The sequence below is a fragment of the Tachypleus tridentatus genome, chromosome 12 (genome assembly GCF_004210375.1).
Source record: "Tachypleus tridentatus isolate NWPU-2018 chromosome 12, ASM421037v1, whole genome shotgun sequence".
In the NCBI taxonomy this organism is placed as follows: Eukaryota; Metazoa; Arthropoda; class Merostomata; order Xiphosura; family Limulidae; genus Tachypleus; species Tachypleus tridentatus.
Genome location: NC_134836.1, coordinates 103,982,480 through 103,996,618, shown reverse-complemented (window position 1 = coordinate 103,996,618; position 14,139 = coordinate 103,982,480). Strand labels below are relative to the sequence as shown.

Genomic DNA, 14,139 nt, shown 5'->3' with positions numbered 1-14,139 from the left:
TTTAAAATAATTGTATCAATTAAAAACATAGCCCTAATTTCCCCCAACATATTTATGTACAAAGTAAATATTCTTTAGCATTCAGAGGTAATATTATGAACTACAGAATTTCATCTTTCTCTTGTACAGATATGCCAGTTGAGTGTGATGAAGACAATCACATTTTTATTATAAATGAAACACTGTCTTCCACTCCTATACATTCAAAACAATACACTACCACTATAAATAACAGTTTTTAAGACATTTTGAAAAACAAGAGAATAATAATACATAAACAACTATGTATGATTTTATAGAAAATTGTTTTACATCCAGATATCCAGATCTTTACATTTATAAAAGCTGCAGCTTCTAAAAGTCTAAAAATAAGTACAAGATAACAACCTATCATAACAAGGAAATATTTTGTCACACATTTTCATTTATTGGTAACAGAAACATTACCTTCAAGCAGAAATCTGTAAAATAATTAAATTCAATGACACAACAAACATACATAAGGATGTCCATGTCGTCGCACATCCATCTGTGCAAAGGAACAGACGTCGCCAACCCCAATTACATCAACGGTAAAGTTTCTATAGAAGTCTACAATGTCCATGGCTCGATGTCTCAAGTAGAAACACAGAATAAATGGTGTAATAATAGGACTTAATAATTCTTCAATCAGGTAAGCCTATAGGTACCATATGAAAAAAATATTGCTTTTTTTTAAATGATAAATAACAATAAAACACAGTGTCTACATTTTTAATAACTATTTACCTTACTGTTAACTTTTAAACCACTGCTAGGTCATATGAATACTGGGATGTAACAGTACATTCTTATGGACATATGAATTAGGCTCTTTTCTTCATACAAATAATTTCAAGTTGACTCAACACAAGAAGTCATTAAAAGAACATAAATGCACACATTTAACATGTTTACTAAAATATGCAAATGAAGAGGCTGTGAGAATAAATAATTAAAACCATTTAAATACTTCACCTCCAGATATTGTGTCCTCATACGTGAAAATGACATCATCAAGTTTTTAAAATTATATCTGATCTCTACTCTTTTATCACTTACAAAATGACTTGCAACATAAACATTCAGACTTAGATCTTTTGTTTAAATAATAAGTTCTATTAATGTTTGCTTTTCTCTGTAAGCTGTCACTTCCAAAATAAATGTGTGAAAAAAATCTGGTTCATAGAAATATACATCAAGTAATATTTCAACCATGTTCTAAAACATTCAGTATCAAATCAATAGGATTTAACACATTTTTCATGCCTAACTTGGGTAAAAATCTGTGTTTCATTCATTCACAAATATAGAATAATAGTAAGCTATTAATAACAGTTCACCTTTTTAGCTAGAATAAAATGTATTAAAATATTTTGGTAACATAATAACTGTTCTTCAATTTAACAAAAACATAATTCTGAATTATATCCTCAAAAAGTATTTAAATATGCACATGAAAAACACAACTTACATCAATTTTGTAACCACATACAGCTATAGCTATAGACATTTGTATACATAAATAAATAACATACTGCTTTGTACTGAAACAGTTGGGCAAATTCATCCCGAACCTTATACATGTGTGCATGACCTTTCCAATGGTCAGGTATATAGTGAATGTGGGCCAGAATGTTTAACATTAGCTTCTCTGGACACCAAACCAAGTGCTGAAACATAAAAATAACTTCACATTACTTTATATATTTCAAGTGAGAATCAAACTTAAGTTTCGTGAGTAGAATTACATGTCTGTTGGTAAATGATTTTAAATAACATATATACATGCAATTTTCAAGAATTAGAGATTTATCTGAGTTTATAGCTATTTAAAGTACACATTATCTTAAGTTTTTATAACCAGTATTTAGAATTTAGTTTCTCCTCACTATAACTTTGTAACTATGTCTATTACTATGTTTAATCTTTATACTGAAAAAAAAAAGAAACAATTTTAATAAATTATGCATTTCATACATTTTTGTATAAATTATAAGTAAAAACATATTTATGCCTCATTATCAATAAATTATAGCTGAGAAACATGTGTCATTACTAATGATCAGAAGTTTATTCTGAGATAACAGCAAATTTATAGTTTTCAGTTTTGAATAACACTTGCAATGTTAATGAAAAATACACTATTTACTTGTCAGATTTGGTACATCTGAAATCTTGTGCAGAGCAACATGAAGGCCATCTAACTGTCTCTAATTTAGCAGCAATAGACATGAGTGAAAGCAACTGGTCAACACCACCCACTACTAACTCTTGGGCTACTCTTACCAATGAAGAGTAAAGATTGATTATCAATTGTAACACCCCCATGGCTGCTAAAAGAGCAAGCATGAGTGGTGTGATACTCATCAGAAAACATAACCACAACTTACACTCTATGTAATGAAACTATTTATATCTGTGAAAGCATAGAGAAACATAGCATACTTTAAAAATACTTTAATAATGTAAAATAACTGAAAATTTTAAGAGACTGTTTAAATTATTTCTCTTTATTACTTAATAAGAAGTTCCAAGTATATGTTCTACATTACTTTAAAACATTAAGTACTTAATACATAGTCTGAGAATCAAAACATCTGCACATCTTGTCTGGCACAGTACAACGCGTCATTTTTCGTTTCTTTATAAAATTTTGTGCTACTTTTATTAGAAAAAAAATATGAATGTTTATTTTGGCTTTTAAAGTGTAAAACTCTAGATAGGCAGCTACATATTTTGAATAAAATTGATCTACAAATTAAATATAAAAAAATTAAGTTTCAGAGATGTCTTAATTCAAAATTAGTTTTATTTCTTTGTTTATAATTGGCTAAACTGTATTAAACTAAGGCATTGTCACTTTAGAAATGGCAATAAGTTACATCAAATAATTTTTAATAAATGTCTTCTCCAATTTATTACTGTAAAATAAGATTTTTTCTTATAAAGTTGCATTCCTAAAATATAAAATAATGCTGAAGAAACAACTGACTTATGTAAAACTGTATAAGATGTAATCTGTTAAGGTAATGGAAATTCATTCCTTAAAAATATATTCTAAAATGTGGAACACATGGTGCCATTTTCCATCATTAATACATACACATAACACCAAACATTAAACAGCTAAAGCATTTTCATCTTTCTTATTCTGAATTAATTTTCAAAATCAAGATTATATTTTGTTTATTCTAAAACAAATTTTTTTCTGTAAACTTCAGATCCTTCACAGAGTATTTACTTTTATGACTTAAGTGCATTATACTGTATTCCTTTGAGCAGAATCTCCAAAGCAATAAATCAATGTTAGTGCCACTAGCTACTTATAGTAGTTTGTAGTTTGTTAACATGATAAAAAATGTAATGCAACACAAGCAAGTTGGTTTACTGAAATTTGGGGAACTTTACATATTTTATTGTCCTCAATTTCTGTTAAGTTTATAATTTTCCATTTTAATTACTTTTGTTTAAATATATATATAACGAAAACTGCATATTACAGTTCATTTGCACTCATGTACAAATCATTCTTCCCCAAAAAGAAATTCATTTAATTCTTATTATGCATTTTATAACATGAAAAATACCAGTCACTAGAACAGAATGTCCCAAAACTGTTAATAATATAATTTTTACTCATTTCTAATCAGGCAACAAATAGCTTAAAAAATTAAATTAGCCATTGAAAAGAGCACAACAACATTCATGGAAGGAAAACAAATCATGTAAAAGAATAGTCTAGGCTAGAAAATTGAAATAATGATTTATGTAAGAGAACAACTACTCTTCTACTGGTTAAGTCACGTCCATTAGTGAAGATAATCAGCAAGACAATTTCAAAAATCAAAGAGCGGGAGAGAGGCTACTTGAGAAGGTTTTAGAACCTTATCAATGTCTTGGCAACGTTTGAAAACATGAGGTGCAAATTTTAGATTCTAGCTTGTTATCATGTTTGTTTTTCTAACTGATTAGAAGTTCTAGTAATCTATTTTTGAAGTTAGAAAAACCTGATAGGGAAAACTCAGAATTTAGACACATAATATGACAAAGGAGAGAGAAAATAATGTTTTAATGTATCTTTTTGAAATTAAAAGTTAAAACGTATATAAACTTAGAATTTGAATTGTAACATACATGTTCATGCCAAGTTCACTGACGTACACTGAAAAGAGAGTTGTTTAAAGTTAAAGTAACTCTGTAAAAGGTCATGATGTGGAATTAAACCTGAGTGTAGTGAAAGAGTTAATATATATTCTATTTATTCTGGAGATAATAACATCTTTTCTTAATCATAAAGACTAATTACAAAGTAACAGTGTTTATATTTCTGTTGTAATGATCTTACATTAACTCCTTACCTCATCTGGGATAAAGAGACGGCAAGCAGCAACAAGCATTCCTAAGGTTGTAATAGCTGTGAGAACATGTTCCACAGTAAGCACATCTTCATCATAAACAGTTAAGCCAACTAGAACTGCTAAAATTGACCCGGCAAAGAATGCCACATTTCTGATTAAAAACAAAAAGTAACAGAAAATTAAAATTCCAGACAATTCATAATTCTCCTGATTTTCAAATATTAGAATAGTTTATTTTTACAATATTTGTGCTGATATTATTTCATACAGTTACTCTTTTAATTCCTTCAATATGAGTTAATACATTTTGTATCACTAAATTTAACTGGGGAAGGACATATATGCAAAAACATAAGGTAACTCTAAGTGTCACTCATAAACCCTTTCAAGATTCTGTTAAAGTTTACAAGTATTTTGTACAAAAATAATGACATTTATTTTAATTATTTCTTTCAAATAAAACTGTTAATTATCTATAATAGTTATTTGTACTCAAACTGTTTAAATAGTTTGAGATGCTATTCAGTTTAAGTATAAAAATACTTTTCTTTATCTTACAGTTTCACATTTCATTTGCATAACCTTTAGAACATCCTAAGATGTGTTGAACATAAATGTTTATATTTTATTTTTCATTTTCTCTACCACATCACTAACTCTAGTTATTATCATCAACATACAGTGCAATGAAATAAATAAAATTAGGAAGTAGAAAACAAATACATAATTTGACTTTTTTTGTAAAATATTTTTGAATATTTTTCTTTTGATTAATTCATAATTTCAGATATTTTCCTTTTCATATATACTTTATGTTTTTATTTTTTCTTGGCTTTTTTTGACCACTTATTACTTATCTTGACACAAGTCAACAATACCCTCAAGACATATTACAGTTTTTTTGGGAGACATATGCAACTATTTTGCAAAGTTTTCCTTCAGTGTGTACTATTGTAATCCTTAAAAATGAACACAAAGTATAATGTATATTTTAAAACATGTTTAAACCTTTTAATTACACATTTTAAAACATATCTAGTACATAATTAACTAAAATTAACTAAGAAACAACTGCTACAGTCAATAAAGTAGCCAAACAAGTCTACAGTCAATTATACATAACCTGTGAAGACAACTGCACATGAATTTCAAGATGACTGTTCTTAGATTATACCGTAAAATTAATTATTTCTAATGAGTATACACGTGTATGTAACATGTACATGAAGGCTATAAAGTTCAAACAAATCTGTTGAAAGTGAGCAGGGCAGCTGTCAGTGGTTGAGAAAATTTATTATTTATTTCAACTGTATTCATTCAGAAAACTGTGAGCAAAAAAATTATGCATCGTATTGTCCAGACATATCTTTACTCAACCACCATTGCATTAATGAAGATACACAGAGCTAAAGTAGAGAATTTTCATTGCTCATTAATCACATGACATTACATCTGAAGATATAAGTATTATTATAAAAAGAACAATGTATATTAGCAATAAAATCAATGAAAGTATAGGGAAATTAAGATGAATGACATGATTAACAAATTATTGTTTCTTTGCAAAATCTCAAATGAAATAATCCTACTGTTTTAGTAATAAGATTTTAAACAGCTACATGTTACTGCATTGACATCTATACACACACAATAATGATACATTATAAAATAAACAAATGTTTCTACTTACGCAGCAATTACCGAGAGGAAATGTGACGTGAAGATATTCATATACTGAGTGGCTGGTTTGTATCCTCTGCTTAATCTGTGGGATTTAAACAATTTTATCCAAGTACACAAAAAAAACACTTATATCTACATTCAAATGCTTAACATTTAGAATTTCTTTTGCGTCAATGCATAATAAATGTTGTTTTAAATTAAAGTAACTTAATTTGACCTTTGTTAACTCAAAAGAAAGCCCAAAGAAACAACAACTTCATTTAAATTTGTTATGTAAGATAAAAAGACCTGATAAACCTACCACACAAAAAAAAAGGGGTTTAATGCGGACAATTATACTGATGGTTAAAAACCTGCAGTTCTCATTCCTATCCACAGCACACTGGGAGTTATGTGGTTAATGTTTTTTTTTCTATTGCACAACACACTACACTGTGTCCTGATATATACTTTTATTGTTATTATTCAAATACTTCATATAAAGTAATATTTCCAATACAACTCAATCATACCTTGCATTTAGCTCGTGATCTAGTTCATTGAAGTGTCGCAAGTACAACCTTCCATAATGTGACCATCGACGAGCTCCTAAAATACTGGGGTCATGTTTGATGACTTCAGCATAGTTGAAGAAGGAATACAACACTTGCCATAGCAGCACAATAGGACAGAGAATAAAATTGGCTAATCCAATCCATAATATATGCTTGGACAGTCTGTTTAAAAGAGAAATCCATGAGAGTAAATTGTGTTTCTGGTTTGATTAAAAGTCCAAATAAGATTAAAGATAGCAGTATAATAGCATTATTTTATTAGCCTTTTAATTAAAATTTAAACATAATTAAACAGCTTGATGCCAATTTTTATAAACTTTAAAATGTACTACTTAAAAACAAAGTTTTACCATTAAGTCCACTACAGCTAACGGCTCATCCAGTAAAGTAACCACCCACTTCTCAAAGAGAAAAAAAATCTTTGCATGCTTAAACTTTCATCCACATTTTCTAAAGAAATACACCTACTCTTAAACAAATAAATATTGAAACAGAAAAAAGAAATTAAGATCTATTTCATGTTAGCAAGTTTTTGAAGTCCTAAACAGAGTGAGAAAACAATTTCCTCAATCTAATGTAAGAATGCTCTCAAAAACCCAGATTATAAGAATCACTACAATTTTAATATACAAATGGTTCAATACTGTAAGAAGAACTAACTAAATTTATTTCATACTTGTTACAAAAAAGTATCAGTTAAAATACACAGAATATGCAATCAATGACTACTACACAAGTTACCTTAATGGAACTTACATGAGACATCAGAATTTAGAAACTACAATCTCCTATTAAAAACACATTAATCAATAACTAAAAAATCAATTTATAACTGAAATTTTTCCTTTGTTATTTCTAGTTGAATATTATTTCATAAATTTCTGTGAGGATTCACATCATTACTACTACATTACTGAACAACAATTTACATTAAAATTACACCTTGTTCCATATTCTAGCAAAGAAAGTGTAACAAATTCTGGACCTGACTGGTGCAAAGTGTTTGGTAAGAGGTTGAAATAAAGGCTTTGATTAAATGTTATGGGTTATATACTATCAATACTTCCAGCTCAGGTTTGGTTTGTTTTGAATTTTGTGCAAAGCTACATGAGGTTTATTTGCACTAGCCATCCCTAATTTTGCAGTGTAAGACTAGAGGGAGGGCAGCTAGTCATCACTACCCACCACCAACTCTTTGTAACTCTTTTACCAATGAATAGTGGGATTGACCATCCCATTATAGTATTCCCATGGCTGAAAGGGCATGTTTGGTGTGTGCTTTTACAGAACTTGTGGAAATCTTCTAATATGCTCACATGTTCATCAATTTTAATTTACTTTACTTGTGCTATCCTTGTGATTCCTTAACATCCACCTCATGAGAGTTTAGCATACAATTTACAGGACCATTATAGTCCCATTAGGATATTAACTTACATGTCTATGATATCTGAATTACCCTCAAGTATGTTACCTTCCAGCTTAACTTAGAAATCATGATAATAATTATTATACTTGCTTTCCTTTGTCAGGATACTAGATAGTGTAAGCAATTTTTTTTCCATCCAGAACATGCAAGCCAACTTCCTAAAACTTTGTTATACTATCACATAAATTAAGTTTTTTCACATCTATTTCACTTTCACTAACTTGAGACTGAGAGATCTTACTCATAAATAACTTTTCATTAAACTTTTAGCTAATAGAATGAGTTTAATTTATTTGTATCTTTTTTATATATTTTACTTTACTATCTTACAGATTATTATTTTTCAAAGTGAAGTAACATACACATGTAAACCTCCATTGTACCACAAGGTTAAAACATGTGCTACGTGTAACAATTTCTCAACATAATACTTGTGACTGACCTTGTTGTAAACAGAATCCTCTTTTACTTTTATACGACACTCGATACAATAGATTGTTATATTCTGACTTAATTATATAAAAACCTATTTAAATAAACACTTCGCTTCTAATTTACTCACTTCTTTGCAACCTCTTTTCGTTTTCCAACTTTTTTGAAATCTTCTTTCAAATGCCAGTTATTTTCAAATGGAGCCCATGGTCCCCCTTTTGAAAAGATGTTAAACAAAATCAAATCAACCGTTAAAAATCCCAACAGTTATTACACAACATCTAACTGTTGTAACACTACAACTCATAACTATCACATTTACAAAAGAATAACCTATGTAACAGTGAAAATAAGTTTGTTTCAAGATAAAAATGTTGAAAATAGTCTTGCTTATTTTGATATAAAGATCACCTATTTAAACTTCCACATATGTGGTTCATGCACACATATGGCGACTGTAAAGTCATGTACACTGGCAAAATAAACAGCCACTTGTAAACTAGTCTGTGAACATTTAGGAGTATTCAACAGAACTAACCATCTACTACTTAAACACTGCCACTCAACAATTTGTTCACATGCTGAAACTGTAGGTCACAACATTTTAATTAACAATTTCTCGATAATTACTACAAGATCTTCAGACCTTGAACTCTATATTAAAAGACATTTTACTCATAACTAAAGACTGCCCTACTTTTAATAACTTACAAATCTCTTTAGATTTAAAATTACTTTACATTTTCCTTTTATTCTTCTGTTTACCACTTTGTTTAATAACCAAGTCAACTATTGATTAACACTAACTTTAGTTAATAAATATATTTGTAACACTTATTTTTTTATATTTTGCCAAATATACAGGGTGTTTGAAAAGTCACTGTGCACTTATATATTTATTAACAAACATGTTTCAATATAGAATACAGGAGGTAAATATGAATGACAATTATAAACAATGTTGAAAGTGATCCCTGTTGGCATCAATACAGGCTTGGATCCTTCTTATTTTGTTTCTAAACACCGCTATCAGTTGCTGGCTTGAAATAGACTGAATGAATGCTGTTATCGCTGCTTTCAAAACTGCACAGTGACTTTCCAAACACCCTGTAGAAGGAATGTATTCCAGAATGTTGAAATACTGTTTGTAATGTTTTGTGTTTTGAGTGTATTCCAGGATGTTCAAACATTGTACATAATGTTTAATGTTTTGAGTGTATTCCAGAATGTTCAAACAGTATACGTAATATGTTTTGTTTTTTTCAGCCATCTTCATCTCAAACCTTGCTTAATTCTGAATTAAATATTAGGTTGTTTGAAAAATAATGGCAAATTTAAAATTTTAATTGTAATAAGAAAAAAAAAAAATTCAAAAGCAACTTTATCAATCAAAATAGGAACCTAGTGAATCTATGTACTTTTGTCAATGAGAAACAAGATTACTTATGTGCTATAATGATAAAACCCTGAAGTCCTAGATCTCAAAAATTCTTTAAAGCCATTCTCTGCTACTGCTCTGTTGTTGAACCTCTTGTCTTGTAAAGAGTTGTACAAATGCTTGAAAAAGTGGTATTCAATGAGCAACAGGTCTGGGGAGTAAGGAAGATGAGACAATATTTCATAGCCCATTTTGTTGAGCTTCTGCAGCATCATTTAAGTATTGTGTGGCCAAACATTATTATGAAGCAAGATTGGTAATCTTCGATTTACTAATACTGGCATTTTTTATACAACTTTCTTTGAATTTCCTCCAATTCTTAACAGTAAACCTCTTCACTGACATTTTGGCCCTGGTTGAGCAGGCTGTAATTAATAATACTGGCCACAGATCACCATAATCTTCTGTTAGCACAACTGTGGCTTTGGGAAGTGTTTTGAAGCCTCATCACAGTTGAGCCAGTGTGCAGATCACTTTCTCTTGTTGTAAAAGATTCACTTATTGTTGCAATTGACAATAAATGGATCACTTTTCTTGTGCAAAATTAACATATATCACAGTTCAAAATGGTAATTTTTCTGATTTCCACTGAGTTATTGTGGAACCCACTTGTCAAGCTTTTTCACTCTTCCAATTTGTTTAAGTTGGTCCAGAATTGTGGAAGTGCCAACATCCAATCCTTGTGCCATTTCTCAAACAGTTTGGCATGGGTTTCGTTCCACTAATGCTCTCAATTGGTCGTTTTCAACAGCAGAAGGATATCCTTTGCCATTCTTATCTTCAAGACTCACATTTCCATTACTAAACGTTTAGAGCCAATGATGTACTATATGTTTGGAGGTGGTTCCTTCACCCCATGCCTGGTTAATATTGTGAGCTGTTTATAATGTATTATGACCAAGTTTTAATTCACGCTAAAAAATAATGCACAGCATTTTTTTCCATCATTAATTGTAAGGGTCAGAAATATTGAAAATAAAATTTTAGAAAAGAATAAAAGCACTAGTAAAGAGAAGGAAACTTTAGTTTTTCAACAGTAAATGATTACATTGAATTCTGTTTTACTGTAATAACTTTTTTTCATCTGTGTTATTCTATAATGTTTTACACTTTTGTAGTGGGTTTAGATTATGTTTCTCATATGCTTACAATGCTTCATTGGTAGTGTTTATGACATTACAGTTTAGTAATACTGAAGATTTCTATTAAAGATCTTTCTGAACTGACCCTATAATACAAGTTTCCAATAAAACAAAATATAATAGCATCTCAGCTATCATATGCCACAAGACAATGTCAATGATGCCTTTTGATCAATACCAGAGCTCAAAGAATGTCACAAATGCAGTTTAGATAAAAACATTATTTATTCCAAGTGTACTAATACCATTAGTAGAAAAAGTAAGCTTAACTTTCATTGACAGCTGACAGAAACAAAAACACAAGAGGACAGAAATAGTAAATTTGTGCAATTGTTGTTGAGCAAAGTAAAATTTCTAGTATTTCTTTTATGCATCTCAGTATTACACACCATTTCTGTTAACAAAAGTTTAGAAATTATTTACATACTTACAAAACAATATCATTTCTAGGTTGTACTTAAGTCCTTTAGTAAAGAATATTCTGAAAAGAAAAGTTAAATCTATATTACTTACATTACTGATCATTTGGGAACAAAATTTTATAAATGAATACTTGCAAGTTTTAAAAGTAATTCAAATATCTTATTTCAGTGATGTGTCTCACAGATGCAAACTTTGGTGTGAAGGACGATATACATCCTATAAATTTAGTCCTACAAACTTAGGACCATTCAATGGCATTATGACACCAGCATAGACATATGACTACAAGATATATTACAGGACTCAAAATCAACATCAGCAAACTCCTGTGTTGTAGTACTGCTAGTAAAATTTAAAAGCCACTAGAAAAAAATGTTTGTACAGATTTTAGTCATTTATACTGTAAAATTATGAATACACAAGGTTACCATAATTATACTTACCAAGACTGTTTCATTGGCCACTGCCATGCTGATTTTGAAATACCCATTTCAGATGCATGGCACAATCAGATTAACTACCAGTACAGTTTTGCAATGGGATTATAAATACTATGGTTGCTCAAGTGGTAGGTAATAATAATAATAATACAGAAATCATGTGAACTGTTGATATTTTCTTCCAAATTCCTCATAATTGGTTAAAGATTAACAAAAATGTTAGTTTCTAATGCTTTGCCAGTATTCAGCATTTAACCCTAAAGTTTTAATAGCAAAATAACTTTCTAATTCAGAAGAGAGGCCATAAGCAGTATGATTCTACATACTTTGTCGATCCAGGTGCACATGGCCAAGATGCTTCATTTTCCACACTCAAATTAAGTATCTTAAGTAATAATGTTACATGCAACTAAAACAAATTTTAATATTTAAATATACTTTAAAAGAAAACATTACACATAAGATTCATAAAATATGATTATATATATAACACACACACAGCTTAACATTTAATATATGATATAATTCATTATGTCACAGTTACAGTTAATTGAAAAGAATAATAATGTTGTTGCTAATGGAAGTCATGAATATGATACTGCAGTGATTCTCATATTCTTTGTTAGTAGGTCGCTTGAAGTGCTTTTGTTTACATCTCAGAAAATGCATAAATGGATCAATGGACTATGCTGCTATTTCATTTCTGTAATTATAGAACCTTTCCACAGACCATAGGTAGAGAACTGCTGTGCTATTGGTGAAAAACTTGAACTAGAAACTATCTGTTAGCCCTTTCAAAACTGAAAGTCAAGGCCTGTATATTAACATTTGTTACCAAGAGAAACATTTAAAAACATTATTTTTAAGTGTAAAGCTAAATAATACATTTTGAAAGAGGAAGCCCTTGATGCTTCCATGGAAGTTGATGAACCTTCAGAGTAGGATATTTAGGATAGTACAAGACTCCAAAATCTGATCATGGTATCAGATGGACATGTATAGTGAAGAATTTGTGGAAAATCTGCCAAAATGTATGGTCCAAGTTTGATCTCGATTTCCTTTAAAGATGTTTCAAACAATGAAAACTGTGGTGTTAGACAAAAGATTCTAACCATCACTATCAAAACGAGCATGACTGACACACAAAGTAGATGCAAAACCAGCAAGACTTAAAATAGTTCTTAAAGTGCAATAGAATCTTTAAGTACAAACAGTGCATTTTTTTTTCACTTTTACTTCTAAGAAAACAAAAACCTTTTACTTCCTTCAAAAAAATACAATACCATATAATGAATTATATCATTAAATGTAAGAATGATTCTCCTTACTATTCTTATAATATTTTTGGATTTGCCTAACACATTTTTTACATCTGAGACATCATTCTACACTCAATAGTTATGTGAATCAAAACACCACAACAGTAATACTGATTAAACTTGTAAAACATAATTTAAAAAAAAAAAGAACGAACAACAAGTATTTGCAATTCAGAAAAACACTTTGAACTTTTACAATATTCATAAAAGCATATCAAATATTCCACTGTATTATATTTCTTTATATGGAGCAGTTGGCCAACTGTTTATGTATCATTAAATAGTAAATTCACATGAGGAAATGGCTGAAACAGTTTTGATGAAGTTTGGAAGATAAACTCGAGTAGGCCCCAAATACTGAGTTTACATGAATCTGATGCCACAAGCAACGTCTTGAGTAGTACAGATTCTTTTACTCGTTGTCTGTAATCATCAGACATTTATGGCAAATGATACACGTACACATACCATGCCATCATTGTGCAGCCAACAAAGTAAGTACTGCACCAGTTGCAAGTACATTTGCTAGTAAGGCATATTACTGTAATATTATGGTATACAGGCAAACTATCATTTTATACCTTCTCATCATAATGTGAACATTTTGAAAATGTATGTTTAAGTCTGTGCTGTTTGACAAAAGTAGTCCAAAAACTCATTAAGGTAATTTCACTCTAACGGCCTCTGTTTCCTTTTGTCACCCTCTGAAAATACTACTGTTTTGGGGGAGGTGGGTGAGGAGCATGGGTGTTACTCCATGCAAAGTGTCGTTCAATGACAGATCAGATAAAGACATTGCAAAGAAAGAAAATCAACTAATTTACCAGTCCAGTGAAAGGCAACTGTTTTAGCAGCAAGTGCAAGTAAACATATTACGTTTTTGTCTTTGTTAATAAAATA

General features: G+C 29.8%; 1 protein-coding gene across 4 annotated transcripts in view; it reads right to left on the bottom strand.

Annotated features, from left to right (window-relative positions):
* The window catches only part of Atg9 (autophagy-related protein 9), a 55,012-nt gene that overhangs the window by 20,745 nt on the left and 20,128 nt on the right, over positions 1 to 14,139 (bottom strand). For all 4 annotated transcript variants that reach the window (XM_076471375.1, XM_076471376.1, XM_076471378.1 and 1 more), the window contains 7 exons: positions 11,489 to 11,538; positions 8,608 to 8,692; positions 6,575 to 6,778; positions 6,070 to 6,144; positions 4,380 to 4,530; positions 1,557 to 1,691; positions 500 to 679 (listed from right to left, as the gene is read on the bottom strand). In XM_076471375.1, the coding sequence (XP_076327490.1) occupies positions 500 to 679; positions 1,557 to 1,691; positions 4,380 to 4,530; positions 6,070 to 6,144; positions 6,575 to 6,778; positions 8,608 to 8,692; positions 11,489 to 11,538 (880 nt within the window). The remainder of the gene's footprint in view (positions 1 to 499; positions 680 to 1,556; positions 1,692 to 4,379; positions 4,531 to 6,069; positions 6,145 to 6,574; positions 6,779 to 8,607; positions 8,693 to 11,488; positions 11,539 to 14,139) is intronic.